This window comes from Lynx canadensis, chromosome B3 (genome assembly GCF_007474595.2).
Source record: "Lynx canadensis isolate LIC74 chromosome B3, mLynCan4.pri.v2, whole genome shotgun sequence".
Classification (NCBI taxonomy): domain Eukaryota; kingdom Metazoa; phylum Chordata; class Mammalia; order Carnivora; family Felidae; genus Lynx; species Lynx canadensis.
Window position 1 is genome coordinate 33,865,598 of NC_044308.2, and position 16,333 is coordinate 33,881,930.

Below are 16,333 nucleotides of genomic sequence, written 5' to 3' on the forward strand. Positions count from 1 at the left end.
ACTGCTAAATATTTGAATGTTATTACCAAATGAATAAAAATAGAATTTATAACTTCCAAAATGTTAGAGGGAAAAATGGAATTAGAGAAACCTAATCCATGCAAATGTGCAGAAAGTTAAGAAGAAACAGACCCAGAAAACATGGCAATAACCTAAACAGGAAACACAAGTTAAGATGGCAGGGGGAAGTCCAAACATATAATGGATTGCAATAAATGTGAACGGTTAAATTTTAACTCTTAAAAAAACAGAGGCTTGCTTGGGGTGCTTAGGTGGCTCAGCTGGTTAAGTGTCTGACACTTGGTTTCAGCTTAGGTTGTGATCTCACTGTGAGATCCACTGTCAGCATGGAGCCTGCTTGGGATTCTCTCTCTTCCTGCCCCTCCCCCACTCCCTCTTGTTCTTTCTTAAAATAAATAAACATTAAAAACAACCCCAAACCACACCAAACCAAAACTACAGAGACTTGCAGATTGGGTAAAAATAAAGTCTTGCATACAAAACGCATACCTTGGAAAAGTACATAAGAAGATGACAAAAATGCACTAGGTGAAATTCGACAACGAGAAATGAGAGTAATGTAAATATCAGGTAAAATATAATACATGGAGAAAAGCCTAGAAGAGCAAGTGGTATTTAACAGGGATAACTACTTCCACTGAGCAGTGGGAGCGATTATGTGTGTTTGTACACCTGAAGAATTCCTGCAGTTGTACACTGGTGGATCACTGATCCAAGACCAGATGAGAGTGGAGATATCTGCTCAAGATGCCGGTGAAATCCAGACAGATAGGCAGACAAGAGGGCTGCTCTCAATGGCTACAGGCTGTGAAAGACCCCCCAGAACAAAGACAATGTACAGGTGAAGTAAACCCAGAACTGGCGGGGAAGATAGGAAACATCTGTGATCCGTCTAGGCACTGATCTAGATACTGGTGGAATACCCTGAGTAGGAGTTGGGCTGCTTTGGCTGCAGGTAGAAAAGAGACTCCTTAAGCTTGACAGGTCTCCTTCTCTTGGATTGGCTTTCTCCACAAGCCTCAACAAGGCCGCTGCTAGCACCTGTGCTCACGACTTCCCAGGTAGTCTCTTCCCCCAAAGCCCACACTAAAAGTCCCAGAGAAAAACTCTGCTTGGCTTGGCTTGGGTTACACATCCACCCTGGACAATTCACTGTGACCAGGCTAGTGGGGTGTTCCAGGTGCAACTATCGTTCAAACCACATGGATGGAAGCAACATTTATTTTTATTTTAGTTTCAATAAATAAGCATGCTCTACTTCATTTTCTCTGGGGACAACATCAGATTCCCAGGGTATGGAGGTGCCCCCAGACTCCAACATCCTCATAAACCCAGAACGAAAACCTTGTCACATTCAGTCATGTCCTGACCCTTTTGGACAACAGGGCAATAAATTCTGTTTCTAATCTTGGCAGAAACAAACACTGCCTTCACCCAGATTCACATCACTCTCAGTTCTCTGAGTAGGTCAGGAGTCAACAGGAGGCCTGCCAGGAAAAAGGACCCTGAGTCCTGCTCCCCTCTCGTCTTGGGAGATTGGTAGACATTCGAGTTGAATTGTACTGCTCATCCTCACCATGTGAGGGCTGTTACAATTTCCCATAGGGCTCTTCCCGTTGCCTCGGTTTCTGTGGGTACGTTGTGTAATACGGCTCCTTCTGAATTATCTTTGGGATTCAGGTCCCACGCCCTAAGTGTTTTGCTATCAATAATGACACAGAAATAGCCGGCAGACAAAATCATAACCATGGGGAAAAGGGAACTACTATTTATTAGCTGGTATTCTTATCCTCATGTTTGGATGGGGAAACAGGCCCACAGAGGTTAAGCTGACTGCCCCAAGTCAGAAGAACTACAGAGAAATAGGGCTGGGGTCAGTTATCAGGTGTTATCTGCCTCTGATACCCACTCGGGTAGCACTGGAAGTACTTGGATTCTCTTTCTTTCTGAATGTTCTATATTTTACAGTTTGTATTATAAAAACATGAAAGGAAACTTGAGAAGAAAACATTTCCCCATGTTGTTCATATAAAACCCTATTCTTTGAAGCGGCTGAGATGACATTCATGTATTTTTATATTCTGGTTTTCACTTGCCACTATATCATGTGTACTTTCTACGTCTCCCTAATTATCACTGTTGTTGTTACATGATATTCTAATGAGTTATGATATACCATAATATCCCTACGTGCCCTGCTGTCATGAACACCTCTGTTAAAAATGCCTTTTTTGCCCCCCTTCTGGTCATTATTTTCTTAAAAAGAATCCCCAGAAGCAGAGTGACTGGTTAAGGCAAATGAACATTTTTATGGTTCTTGACTTTTATTGCCAAACTGCTTTCCAAGGGGGTTGTATCAGCTTACAAGGACGGGGCAGTCCATTTTTTCAGGGTCTGTTTTTAAGGATACTTAAAAGAAATCAAATTCTATATGGAGCCAGAGGTCCTGATAATGTATAAATCATGATCATCAGCCAAAAACGTCTTGGAGAACCAGCCAAGCCCTGAGAGCCAAATGCTTAGGGGCCCAAGAACTCAAAGTACTAATGTTAATCATAATGGGGCAGTAAGAAGGAATGATCTTTTTTCCACATTTTCTTAGGGAGTCTGTGTTCAATTCTGGAACACTGAGGGGGGAAAAATCAATTGATCATTTCAGTTGCTTTCTTAAAGTATTTGGTATTATCTGTTCTTTATAAGGAACAGCCTCAACTTTTTCTACATGAGCTTCTATTTTCTCCTGTTACTGAGACATAATTGACAACCATTATAATATATTTAAAATGTACTCATGATGGTTTGATGTACATATGCATTGTGAAAGGATTCCCACAGTCAAGTTAATCAACACCTCCATCGCCTCCCATATTTCTCTCTTTTGTGTGTGAGAACACTTGTATCCTCTTAGCAAATTTTGACGATACGGTATTATCAGTTATCCTCATCGTGTTATACATTAGATCCTCAGAACTTTTTTTATCTTACAATTGAAAGTCTGTCTGTTTTACCCACCTTTCTCTATTTTCCCCACTCCACCCCCACCCCCAGACCCTGGCAGCCACCGTTCTGCTGTTTCTCCAAGTACCAGGTTTTTTTTCCAGATCCCACATGTAAGTGACACCATGCAGTGTCTTTCTCTGTCTGGCCTATTTAATGTCCTTCAGGTCTACCTGTGTTGCAACAAAGGGCAGGATTTCCTTCTTTTTTATGGTTGAATAATATCTCTACTACATCAGTTATATGTATTACATCTTCTTTACCCATTCACGTCTCAACAGACACTTAGGTTATTTCCAGATGTTGGCTATGGTGTGTAATGCTTCTACGAACACAAAGGTGCAGGTATCTCTTCAAGACACTGATTTTGCCTCCTTTGCATATATCCCCACAGGTAGTTTTCCGGACCCTATCTGTTTGTGCTTCTGACACTCAAATACAGAAATACAGACAAAACTGGCTTTACCGACGATAATAATGGCAGCGGCAGCTATGATGTAGAGTGTATTTGTTGTATGGCAAGCAAATGCGCTGCATTCTTTATATACATTTCCTTCTTCATTTCTTCTAAAAATAACCTCATACAGTGCGGTCATTAGCAGCATTTTATAGACAAAGAAACCATGCTAGACCATACTCTCCTAAGGGCGGGGATATTTGTTTTGTTCATTGATGTAACTCATGTGCTTAGAGGAGCACATAGTAGGAGCTCAAGAAACACCGTTGACTGAATGCAGCTCCAAGAGCATAAGTAGCCTCTCCAGGGTCACGGGCAGCACTGCTGGGATTCAAGCCCAGGATGCCTGGGCTACTCCCATTCCTGGTTCCTGACCCCTCTGCTGTGGATGCTCTTACCAGAGACAGTTCTGGCCACTCACCTGGCTCCAGCTCCCCGCAAACCACTCCACCTTGCCCGTGCAGGGCCCGTTGTCACACGGGGTGGCCTCCGCTGGCCGGTTGTTCCCACAGCCCTCCAGGGGCAGGCTGCTGACGTGGTTGGTCATGCACACCACTGAGCGTGTCCGCACTCCAGCCCCACACTCCGCTGAGCACTGAGAGACAGGAGATAGTTCCATTAGAGGGGACACCCCTACAGGCTCGGAAACCACTCTCAGATGATGTGAAGGAGAACCGAACATCTCATTTCCCTACCAACTCTTTCCCTTCGGAGTCTCTGATCACTTTTCCTGCATAGCCTACTCCATTATGGAGTACCAGTATGGCAACCCCGCCCCCCCATCTTAGATTTTCTGGAACAGTCTTCTTTCCAAATATCCTGTCCCACTATTGCGATTCATACGCTTACACACTTGTCAGACTACCTGTCTTGGCTTTTGCTTTTGAAAACATATCCAGTAGCAGAAGAATGAGAGCATGAACACTTGGGCCTCTGTCTACCTGCTGGTAGCCGACATTGGGCTAGTCTGGGGAGACTGGGGAAGTGAAGTCTGTCACCTCATCATCGCCGCCTGCTATTGAGTCCCTGAAGGCCACAGCTGTGACAGTGTTAGGAGACAGCTTGGTATAGAGGGAGAGCTTGGCCCGGGAACCAGACACATCGATGTTAATATGTCTACTAGCTGGGTGGCCTGGGGCAAGTGACCCAGCCCCTCACGTGTTTGGCATTCTCACCTGGACAGCTGGCATAGGACAGGTAACGAATGATGTGCTCTGCGTACAGAAGATGTCCAAAAAATGGTATAAGGGGCTTTAAAGGGTCAAGTCCTATATCTCCACTCTAAAATAGAGAAACTGAGGCAAGGTCTTCACTTACAGCCACAGAACCACCAGTGATTTGTCTCCTGTAATCACACTGTTCTCAGCTAGTGCCTAGTAAACACATTCCTGAGCCATACCCTAAAGCTCAAAGAGCATTCTCCATCTGTCTTGAAATACTTTGGAATGCTGCCTTATTTTGCTTCTCATCCTGTACATGCAGACATTTTCTGGACCTCTCTGTCTGAGTGTTCCCCAGATACCTCATGTCCAGCATGTAAAATAATGGAACCCCCTGCCTTCACCACCAACCCCATTGCTACTCTTGGTTTTCCAAGTTGTGCTCAAATTTCTACCAGGATTCAAAAGTTGACTGTTCTTCTGAGTTCTTGCTTCCAACATCTAGCCAACCATCAGGTCTCACAGATGTGGTTTGACCACATTTTTTCCTGTTGTGTTCCTTTCTGCCCACGGCTCCCAGCACTACTAATGCTCTTCCCCTGGACTGTGGTCACAGCCTGTTACTCAGCCTCATCACCCTTTCTAATTTGTTGGGCTTCCAGGTGTTGGGACTGCCATGCTGAAAGTCCCCCTGATGCCGTCCCATTCCAACATGGATTTCCCCACCTGACATCAAAGCTTTCCTAGAAGATGACCTCAGTCAACCTCAGCCAACCTCAGTCTTCTAGGCTAACTCACCATTATTCTATCCCACACACCTCATGCTGGACAGAGCCAGGGTCCTCCATTCGCCATCGCATGAAGGGCTCACTGGACCTTGGCCATGCTGTTCCTTCTATCTACCTAGAGCGCTCTTCCCCTTCCCCAGGACACACCAAAATCTGTTAAGGCTCAGCTCAGATGCCAGTGAAAACTCCCTGCATTGCCTGATTCAATACTCTCTTTCCAGCCTCAGGATTCTCAAGGCACTCTGCATTCTACCGTCTTCCTCTACCGTTACTTATGTCCTACTTTGCTTTATTCTTTCCTTTATAGAAGTAGGCTCAGTGAAGGAAAGGACTATGGAATCATCTTTAGTTCCTTCTCAGGTCAGCACCTAACTTATGGGCAAATCCATGAATATCAGTTGAAGAAATGAATACAGACTTGGGTCCTTCCTTGCTCGTTTCTCTTCTGTAACCAGCACGTTCCAACCCGGAAAGTGGCCCTTCAGAGCTCAACCAAAGCCTGTTCTAACGGTTTCTGCTGGGTCTTCCCTTAAAAACAGAAGGGAAATTTGTTTCACTGATGTTACTGTTTTAAAAAAATAAGCAAAAGCGATGTGATTTAGAAAAAATTTGAGGAAAGAAAAAAAATACAGCCCTGTTTCCTTATCAAAATTTTCATTTTCTTTTTTTGTACATTGCTGTCTAGTCTTGCAAAATCACAGCCCAGGGTGAATAATCAAACATTTATATGACCACTGCTGGGCTGGGCCTGACTCCTCAGGGAGGAAACTCTTTGTAGCTTGAAGGGGATTAGAATATGCCACCCCAAAATATGCTGCTTTGACCTATTTTTAATTGAAGGTGATTGAGAAACATCAGATCCAGGAAGGGCTCTCTGCCTTCCCCCTTCCTGCCTAAAAGCAGTGCATAAGTTTCCTGTGAGAAATTTCTGCCTAGTACCAGGAAGAAAACATTTTTTTTTTTTTTTGAGGGAGGGTACAGAGACAGAGGGAGAGAAAAAGTCTTAGCCAGTCTCTATGCCCAATGTGGGGCCCAACGAGGGGTTTGATCTCATGATCCTGAGCCGAAACCAAAAGTCAACACCCAATCGACTGAGCCACCCAGGTGACCTAAAGAGAACATTTTTATAATTGCCATTGGGGAGCTAATGCCAAGAGGAATGTAGACAAACTTTACTAAAATAACTCTAATCCTCCATTAGTTTCCCCCATATATAGACAAACTTAACTAAAATAACTCTTATCTTCCATTAGTTTCTCCCATATATTTCTCAGCCACTTTCCTACAATTTACTGTCCTGGAAGCCCCAACGCCTTTCCTTGGTCTAGTCACTTTTTCAAAATTTACCACTCTTTGTTAAAATGGTATATAAGCCCTCAAGTCTAGCTGCTTCTTTGGGATTTTCACTTCTTTCTTATTAAGCTCCCTGTGCCATGTAAAAAAAAAATTAACATTAAATAAAATTTGTTGGCTTTTCTCTTGTTAATCTGGCTTTTGTTAGTTTAATTTGCAGGCCTCCATTGCAGAACTCAAGAGGGTAGAGGAAAAAAGCCTCTCCTACAGGCTCACAAATGCTTTGCATGACTTATACTCTATCTGCACTGTTACTGGGAATTTGAGCTAATGAGTCAGTCCTTTTTACAAAAAAGAAAATCTTTTCTTAGAGTAATTGGAATATTCTAGGCTAAAGGGGTTTTTTTATTTGTTTGTTTCAGCTGTATGTTATCTGGTCTCTTTCTTAGCCTCAAACACTCAAGATAGTTAAATCCTCCTGAAGAATACAAGGTGAATTGAATCTAAGTTATCTTCCTGTTTCAAATCCTAAGAATATTTCTTTCCATGTAGTTTCCATTTGACCTACTAACTTAATTTCTGCTTTTCAAACCAAGTCATATACACGCATCTGGGAAAATGTCCTCAGACCCCCATGTGCTTAATTTAAAAGAAGAATGTTACGGGTCGAGCTAAGTACCCAATGAGAGAACATTACAGAGATGAACCATGTAGAGGAGCTTGACTTTAGCATACAACCGCAGTGAAAAGCACAACACATTTCGACTTGAAAGTAGCTACCCACCCCAAACCTGGCTCAGGAAGTCTCTCAGCAGGAATCAGGGGGAATCATGGATCCCTACCAGGAAGCACAGACTACCCTTCAACTTGCACCAAAACACACCCACTCACTGTCCCTGAAGGATGTGCCTAAAAGGGCCAGATCCTCTTGGTAGTCAGAAAAGGACCTGACTCCTAACTGAACCTCTGGGCTGATAAAACACTGAGAGGCATCATGAAATGCCTAAACAGCCCTGTGGTGAGGACTGTCCTGTCTCTCCAGCTACAGCCGAAATGCTAAGGCTTGAGGGACTAAGAGGCCGTAATGGCTATTCCTGAACTTCAGGTTCCTGTATCATCTTCTGTAACTAAGTAACAAAAAGCTCAATGTTTTGTTTCTTCTCTTGGAAAATATCCTTAAGATATGAGGGTGGTGGACTTAAAAAAATTAAAAAAAATTTTTTTAAACGTTTATTTATTATTGAGAGACAGAGAGAGACAGAGCGTGAGCAGGGGAGGGGCAGAGAGAGAGCGAGACACAGAATCTGAGGCAGGCTCCAGGCTCCGAGCTGTCAGCACAGAGCCCAATGCGGGGCTCGAACCCATGAACCGTGAGGTCATGACCTGAGCTGAAGTCGGATGCTCAACCGACTGAGCCACCCAGGCGCCTCCCCCCAATTTTTTTTCTGTTGTGACTAAATATTGCACGTGTGTTTAAACTTGTCACTAAAGTTTACTTTTTGAATTAAAAAGTCAATGATGCCGATGTCTCATAAGGTCCACCCTCAATTAAAAGGAGCTGCAAGGATATTTTTAAGGTGAGTCAGTGAGTCAGAAAAACTATATATCCTTGGAAGTTTAAGAGAAGATTCAGATGTGAGTTTACAACCTCAATTCAATCAGGTAGAGATTAATTAACTTTATTTGCAATCGGGCAATAGGATGTGTCCTGGATCCTTTAAGTGTTTGTAAACTTCACTCACACTTTCTCTAATCTCTCCCACTTGAGCTAATTAAATGGAAGCTGGATGTCATTCATGCCTGGCATTACTAAGTGCTCAACACATGTTTCTTCCAGTTGCAAAAAAAATTGCGTGGTTGAGACTACAGCTCAACAGGGTTGATTGTGAGACAAAGCCACTACTCACGTGTGAAAGACTGCCACCAGCTGGTCATTCCTGGGGTCTGACCCTTTTTGTGAGGCTAAGTCGTGACTCAAAAGCCCACTCCAAGGTCCCAGTCTCATCTAGGTCATGGTTTCGAATATGTTACCCCTGAATGCTCATTCAGCAACGTTACCAATGAGGAAACTGAGGGTCAGAGAGCAGCTTGCTCAAGGTATAATGAGAAATAAGCCCTTGGGGGAAGTGATGCCACAGCCAATGCACTTTCCCTAAAGCCACCTGCACCCCCTTCCCACTCATCTACTCCAAGCACAAACATTCAGGAATAATGACACGTTCTAGGGGTAGATAAACCAAATTTCTTACAACACAGGACTAAACTCACATGGCTTAAAACATCTTTCCAAAAAAGAACAAAAAAGTTCTCCTAACAGAAGAATGAAGTGGTCACCCCTTCCTCCGTTTAGAATTTTAAGGCACGAGTTAGATCCATCAAGTACTTATGTTAAAATGCAAAGTAAATTTACATTAGAGGGAAATTGACAAGTCTTTTTTGGAAGGGAAATAAAGAATAGGGGTCGATTCAGTTATAGTAGATAAACAATAGCTGAGTCTAATTAAAAGTCATGCTTTAAAGGTTTCTAATGCCATCAACATGTTTATAATTAATACATATGTGAAAAAGGAAGGCTACCAGATTATACATATGTAGTATTATGATTTGTATCCTTCAAATATGAATGAGTACAAAAGAGATATGTATAAAGGGCGCCTGGGTGGCTCAGTTGGTTAAGCTTCTGACTCTTGATTTCAGTTCAGGTCATGATCTCACGGCTGTGAGACTGAGCCCTGTGTCGAGCTCTATGCTGAGCGTGGAACCTGCTTAAGATTCTCTCTCTCTCTCTCTCTCTCTCTCTCTCTTTCTCTCTCTCTCAAAAAAGAAAATTCTCTCTTTTTTCCCCTCTCCCCTGCTTGCATCTTCTTTCTCTCTCTCTCTCTCTGAAAAAAAAAAAAAAAAAAAAAAGCTATGTATGTAAGGTATGTATGAGTAGGAAAAAGCTTGACAGTAGCTTTTTTTTAAGCTTACAAATCTTAAATTATTATCTGCTAGTGAAGAGATTATTGGTATACTTTTCTGATTTTTTTCATATTTTTTATAATAGTATATGTTACTGTATGACCAGAAAAAGTGAATGTTATTATTTTTTGTCCATAACTACATTAGCTCTTTAATTGGAAATACATATTATTTTTTTTTAAGTTTATTTATTTTTGAGAGAGAGAGAGCCCACATGTGTGAGCGGGGGAGGGGCAGAGAGAGAGGGAGAGAGAGAATCCCAAGCAGGCTCCACACTGTCCGTGAAGAGCCTGACATGGGGCTCAATCCCACAAACCTTGAGATCATGGCTTGAGGTGAAATCAAGAGTCAGATGCTCTGCTGACTGAGCCACCCAGATGCCCTGGAAATCCATATAATTTAAGTGAAAAACTCTGTGAGAGAAAATGTTTGCAAATGCACATTAAAAAAGCAGAAAATGGCATTTTTACTATTTTATTAAGTGGAGGTAAGTTATTAAGTGTGTAGTCATATAAGAACTTTGATTAAGGGGCGCCTGGGTGGCGCTCTCTCTTTCTCTCTCTCTCAAAACAAATAAGTGAACATTAAAAAAAGAATGATGATTAAATATTTTAGATTAAATATTTGAAATGCATTAGAAACTCAGTTGTCTTGCATTGCCTATCTTTGCATATAGCCTATTATTAACTACATTGTTTTCTGTAAATAATTTTCTTTGCATTCTAGAATAATGATTGATCAAGATGAAGCATTTCCTGAGAAAATAATTTCAGCTATTTTAGCCTTTACACAAGCATTCTGAAACTTTCATTTGCTCTAGGGAATGTGAACCTTCAGAAAAATTTCTAAGTTTCCAGTCTGTTTGGACTTACAAGTCATTGGATATTCATAGAAGAACTTATTACCTTGAGCACTGCATATTCTTCATGAGGTTACATACAATGGATTAAGGATTAAAAGGGTTTAAGTGCTCCAGACTTCAAGCTATTTTGTTCCTTTGTTTCATAACTTAAATTGGTATCATAAATTCTGTGTTTGTATCATAAACTTTTATATTATAGGAAACCGATATTTTAGCTGAAGGTTTTATGTATATTTGACAAAAATTATTTTCATCCAACGTTATTAAAAAATTTTTTTTTCAAGTTTATTTATTTATTTTGAGAGAGACAGAGACGACGTGAGTAGGGGAGGGGCAGAGAGAGAGGAAGAGAGAGAGAGAGAGAGAGAGAGAGAGAGAGAGACCCAAGCAGGCTCCTAGCTGTCAGTGCACAGCCGGATGTGGGGCTTGAACTCACGAAACCGTGAGATCATGACCTGAGCTGAAACTGAGTCAGATGCTTAACCGACTGAGCCACCCAGGTGCCCCCATCCAACATTATTTTAAAAAGTCTTCCCTACAGAAAAATGAAAGCCCAGCGTCATTCTTTTTATTCATCTGCTTGTGCACTAAATTTGCCCAGTTTACTCTGAACACAAAGGAGTTCTGGGATGGCTAGAAATCCAATAGTAAATTCACTATTTAATATTCATTGGGGTGCAAAGGAGAACTAATATTCTTTCACACCCAGTGCTCCCTCTTGGAGCCCCTCGGTCTTCCTATAAGGATAGAAAGCCTGCGAGAGGTCGTCTCTGGGCCTTTTCCCCAAAGTCAGAAATTACCCTCGTAATTTTTAGTAATCCTAGTAATTTCTAGTAAGTCTAGTAACTTGTAGTAAGTCTCGTGGTTTCTAGTAAGTCTAGTAATTTCTCGCGGGCGATTTGTCTTGGTGGTGTTGGGGCGCCCGGTAACACGTGGACCCTGGGCCCGGCTCCAGAACCCAGTGTGCGGCCGCCATGCTCACCCTTTCCCCCCACTCGGTGAGGAACCAGCTCTTCGCGCAGGGCCCCATGTCGCAATTCTCAATGTCGTTGGGCCGCAGCTTCATGTTGCACTCCTCATCATCAACCACGTCCCCGATGTTGCTCACACACTTCACGTCTCGAGTCCTCTGTCCCACCCCACAGGGCACTGAGCACTAAAACACAGCAAGATCACGTCAGTGGAATGGGTGGTGTTACCTCCGGGGGCCTCTCTAGCTGTGGTGCCCTCATCCTGGTCACCTGCCACCTGAGCAGGGGACCCACTGTGTGGCTGAGTTCCTCTTTCCCCCTCCCCCGCCACGCAGTGCTGTCCGAGGGGAGGGGGATCCCAGCCCTGAACACTTCACAAGTTTTTTCCCTAAGACCTTCTCGGATGTCCTGCCTACTCTGCTGCTCTGGGCCTCAGTTCTGTCATCTGTAAAACAGGGGCGCAAGACGGGAAGGACCTGGCTTCTCAGGACACGCGAGAGCGATGAGACGCGTATGCACGTGACTCGCGTGGGTTCACCCTTCAGGTTGGCCGTGGGTGGCTGGGACACTCTCCCAAGCCATCGGTCTATTCTGCGGGTTGCACAAAAGTGCTCCCGGAACCACTCGGGACGGGTTCCCTCCAGGAGACCTCAGGGATGTCCTGATAGGTCTCGGGGTGGGGGCGGGGCGGTGGGGTGGGGGTGGGGAGGCAGTGAGCGCCCCGCCCCGCGTACCGAGGTCCAGTCTGTCCGGATCTGCCACTCGCTGCAGATCTTGAGCTGGCAGGTGCTGGTGGTCTCGGGCTTCTCCAGGTGCTGGCAGCGGTAGGGCTGCACCGTCAGGCTGCGGTTGGCATACACCTGGCGGCACAGAACCTGGCGATGCTGCATGCCCAGGCCGCAGGTCTTGCTGCACTCAGACCACTCTCCGATGTCCCAGCTAGCTCGGGAATGACAGAGAGCGACAGGGACGGGTCAGCGTCGGTCCGCAGGAAGACAGCCAGACCCCGCCCGAGCCAGCCTGCACGGAACCGTTAGAATCCTTCCGGGTGAGGCTCGTCCTAGAGCATTCTTAATGGTCGGCCCAAGGGCCATCGGGCTCCGTAAAGGAAAGTAACCCACTTTGGAACTTAGAAATCTTTTTCCAGTATTCCTTTTTTTTTTTTTTTTTTTTCCTAGTTACTCGTCAGTTTCACAATCCTCTCCTGTCTCCCTGCTTTGTCATTCAGTTAAATAAGACATGGGCGCATGCTCATTACCTATGAGAATGTATCTGTTACTTTGAAGATTACATTTGGACCCTTCTTAGGGCCCTTCCCCTGTCCTTCCTTCTGCAGGTGTCCTATTTATCATTCAATAGCCAGCCCCGGACCTCTCCTGAGACTCTTTACCCGACTCCTCCTGGCTGCTGTCTTTGTGACTCGCGTTATTCTGTGTACACAGCTCACCTACCACACTGACCACGCTGGACTGTAATTCTCTGCTTCCCTCTCTCCTTTCCTCGCCAGGCTAAAACGTAATTGCTCCTAATTACCAAAGGCTGGCTGGTCAGGGCTGCAAGTTAACTGTGTGCATCCCGAGACAGGTGCGCGTGTTGAACAGACTGCAGCTTATGCACAGACCAAGTCTCATGTTCCTAAATCAGATGTACACAGGTTTAAAAACCGGATTGTATCTGCGATTGAGGTCCTATGCACGAGCAAGTAGAAGTGACCCGACAAAAGGCCACCTGCACCGAGAGGCCATCTTACAAGGCTGGGCAAGGGAAGATGTTGCAGGGTTCCTCCTCGGGGGTCGGCTTCATGCTGGAGTCACAGTAGCTCTCGGGAACCTCTTCGTGGGTGTTTCTGTGTACACAGCGAAAAATCGGGAACTGCGATCCTGCAAACACAAGAAGAACTTCTGAGGGACCGTCCCGCACACTTGAATGGTGGAGATGCACAGAGATACCCAGGTACCGATGAAGAGAGGCCACAGAAACGGAACAATCCATATGCACACACACGGGCCGCCAGGCACTGTGGGTGCAAAGAAGGGTAGGAATAGTCACTGCCCTTGGAGAGCTTACGATCTCTTTGCGGACACAGCTGCTAGGGGCAGGCAAAAATAGTTTTCGTAACAGTTCAAGATAGCACTAGGCAGGAGAGAGATTGTGAGCACTAGTAATAACCGTTTGCAGGTTTTCTGGAGACATCACAGAGAAAGGGTCCCAGAAGCCCCAGCTGGATCCTAGAGAATGGTTGGGTTTGGGCAGCTGTGTGCACATGTGTCTTGGAGGGAGGGGGCCGTCCAGGCAGCTGAACGTGTGCCTGTATGATGAAGAGGCAGGCTGAAGCAGAGAAGTAGGAAGATTTAAGACAGGCTAGAGGAGCAGCTGGCTTCCCCTTTGTAAAGCATCTCACACATTCCCCGAATAAAGTACTGATCCAATGGTATTTTTAGGTATTTGAGTGGATGTCTGCTTCCCATGAGACAGTGAGCTTCTCAGAGACAAAACTCATTCTTGTCCATCCCTGTAATCCCAGTACCTAGCAGAATAACAGCTGCTCAATAACAATGCTGAATGGCTACTTATCAGAGATCTAATATTTGTTTTTATTACTTTGCTACAAAAAATCATACTAACTTCCTCAGGGTTTTTGTTGTTTTGTTTTAAACACTTTTTAAAAAAAGTTTTTATTTATTTTGAGAGAGAATGAGAGAGAGAGAATGGGACAGGCAGAGAGAGAGAATTCCAAGTGGGATCTGCACTGTCACTGAGGAGCCAGACTCGGGGCTCAGAGTCACAAACCGTGAGATCATGACCCGAGCTGCAACCAGGAGCCAGACGCTCAACCGACTGAGCCACCCAGACACCCCTGTTGTTTTGTGTGAAATACACAGCTGAGTTTCACTGGCTTCATGTGGATAAATCTGTCTTGGAGAGAAAGTCAGAATTTTTTAAGTGAGATCTGTCGCTTTCAAAAAAAGCCCTTTCAATTCTGCCTTCCTCTCTCTGCTGCTCCCTGGTGGCAGCCCTGGAGTATTACTAGTGAAGGTGTACAAAGAGAAATGTCATCAGGCCAAGCAACGGTCTGAAAAATAAGATGCTTCTTCACAAATAATTGCCTGTCCCCTCAGCCAACCCCCAGTCGAGGCCACTACACAATTCCTGCTGGGCGGAACACTATCACTTATTCTACAGCTCTGTCTTAGCTCTGTTGCTAACTGGCCAGGCGTTCAGAGTTTCTGAACTTCCAACTTGCTACAATTTAATTGAAACTGGAGGGATAACTTTTAACATAAAGGTCGCAATATTTCATCAGCCGTGAAAAGTGTGTCAATGCTTGTTTCAGCTGATCTTGTGTGATGACCGAGCCAGAGGGAAGTTCTCGTAAGAAACCCGACAGTTTGTAAGACAGTTCTGAATCTGAAATGGTCATGTGTTTCAAAACCACTCTGCTAGTAAAAATTTCTAATGCGGCTATTCCTTGAGACCATTATTTAAAATCATGTCTCAATTAAGTATAATTGTTAGCTCAGTAAAAAAGCAGTACTGACTTTTCCCTTAAATTAATTTAATTAATAGGAAGCAAACAATTTTTGTGGAATTGAGTTTTGTCTAGTGACATACCTGCTTCCTTTAAGAAGAGATTTTTAATTAAATTCAACGAACATGAAGCACATCGTGCTCACTTCACAAAGATGAATAAGATTCCATTCATGCCTTGCAGGGTATCCATTTGGGACCCAGCTATTAAGAGATTAAGTAAAAATCTTATTATTTATCCCTTCGGACCATGTGGGTCTAACTTTTCTGCTAGCAAGTTTGTGAACTGGAAAGCAAAAGTAACTATTCCAACCACACGGCACGCAAATGAGGGGGCAATTTAATATCTTCAGCTAGAAGGATGCAGGTAACCATAGGAATGCTCTGTGCCTCGGAGAGATGGGTTCTGCTTAGGGCTGTTAGCACATGGCCACTGCCTGCCTCCCCCAACCCCTTACGGCCTTTACAGAGCGCTTGTCCACCATGCAGCTCCCGTGTTCGGTCGAGGACATGGGTTCAGAGGCTCTCTCTCTCTGATGGTGAGAAGGCACCAGAGCTCTAGTGACTCCGGTGACCACAATGGTTTCTTTCTTTGTTGATCTCCGCAGAGAGGGGGACTGTTACTCAAAATGGCACCTGGCCATCTCTTCACTGTACAGCGTGCCATTCAATTATGCCTCTAATTGCTGGCAAGCAAGAATGGGGTGGTGAGGTCAGGTGCTGGCTGGGCTTCAGGCAGCAGGGAAAACCCGGGATCGTTTTAGTTGGGTTTTGTGTTGTGTGTGTTGATCAAAACAGGACTCTGTTATCCTGGAGGAGGGGACGGTGCCGCAGGTAATCCAAAATGAGTAACTGAGGCAAGTCAGTGAATTCAGGGGACAGTATATAGAGGCCGGTGAGGCACTGCGGAGAGAGGCACAAAATACGGAGCAAGAAAAAAATTAAATCACCCTAGTCGTGGTACCCTAGGAATCAACGGGGCCAAGCCAAAATTTTGACCAGAGGTCTGGGCAAAATGCTGGATGGAGTACAAGCCATCTGGGATGCTCGGGGCGGGGCCCCTCTCTGTGATGGTGATATCGTGATGCTGAAAGCACTTCCCCAAAAGGGAGGTTTTCACACGAAACCTGTGGAAACGTGTGGTCTGGTGAGCTCCACCAGGACCGGAGGAGGTCTGTGTAGGGACAAGTGGTGAGGTTGCAGGGGGCGTGGATTTGTGTTGTGTATAAAAGAGCTGGGCGGCACCAGTAGGCCCAGAAGGTCCTGGTCCCAGCACATCTGTCACTACTGCTGAG

General features: G+C 44.6%; 1 protein-coding gene across 1 annotated transcript in view; it reads right to left on the reverse strand.

Moving 5' to 3' along the window:
- Positions 1-16,333, reverse strand: part of THSD4 (thrombospondin type 1 domain containing 4) — a 564,456-nt gene that overhangs the window by 12,070 nt on the left and 536,053 nt on the right. Inside the window, exons 12-15 of the mRNA XM_032593610.1 lie at positions 13,261-13,390; positions 12,245-12,449; positions 11,522-11,695; positions 3,897-4,070 (exon numbers count right to left, since the gene is read on the reverse strand). Of these exons, the coding sequence (XP_032449501.1) occupies positions 3,897-4,070; positions 11,522-11,695; positions 12,245-12,449; positions 13,261-13,390 (683 nt within the window). The remainder of the gene's footprint in view (positions 1-3,896; positions 4,071-11,521; positions 11,696-12,244; positions 12,450-13,260; positions 13,391-16,333) is intronic.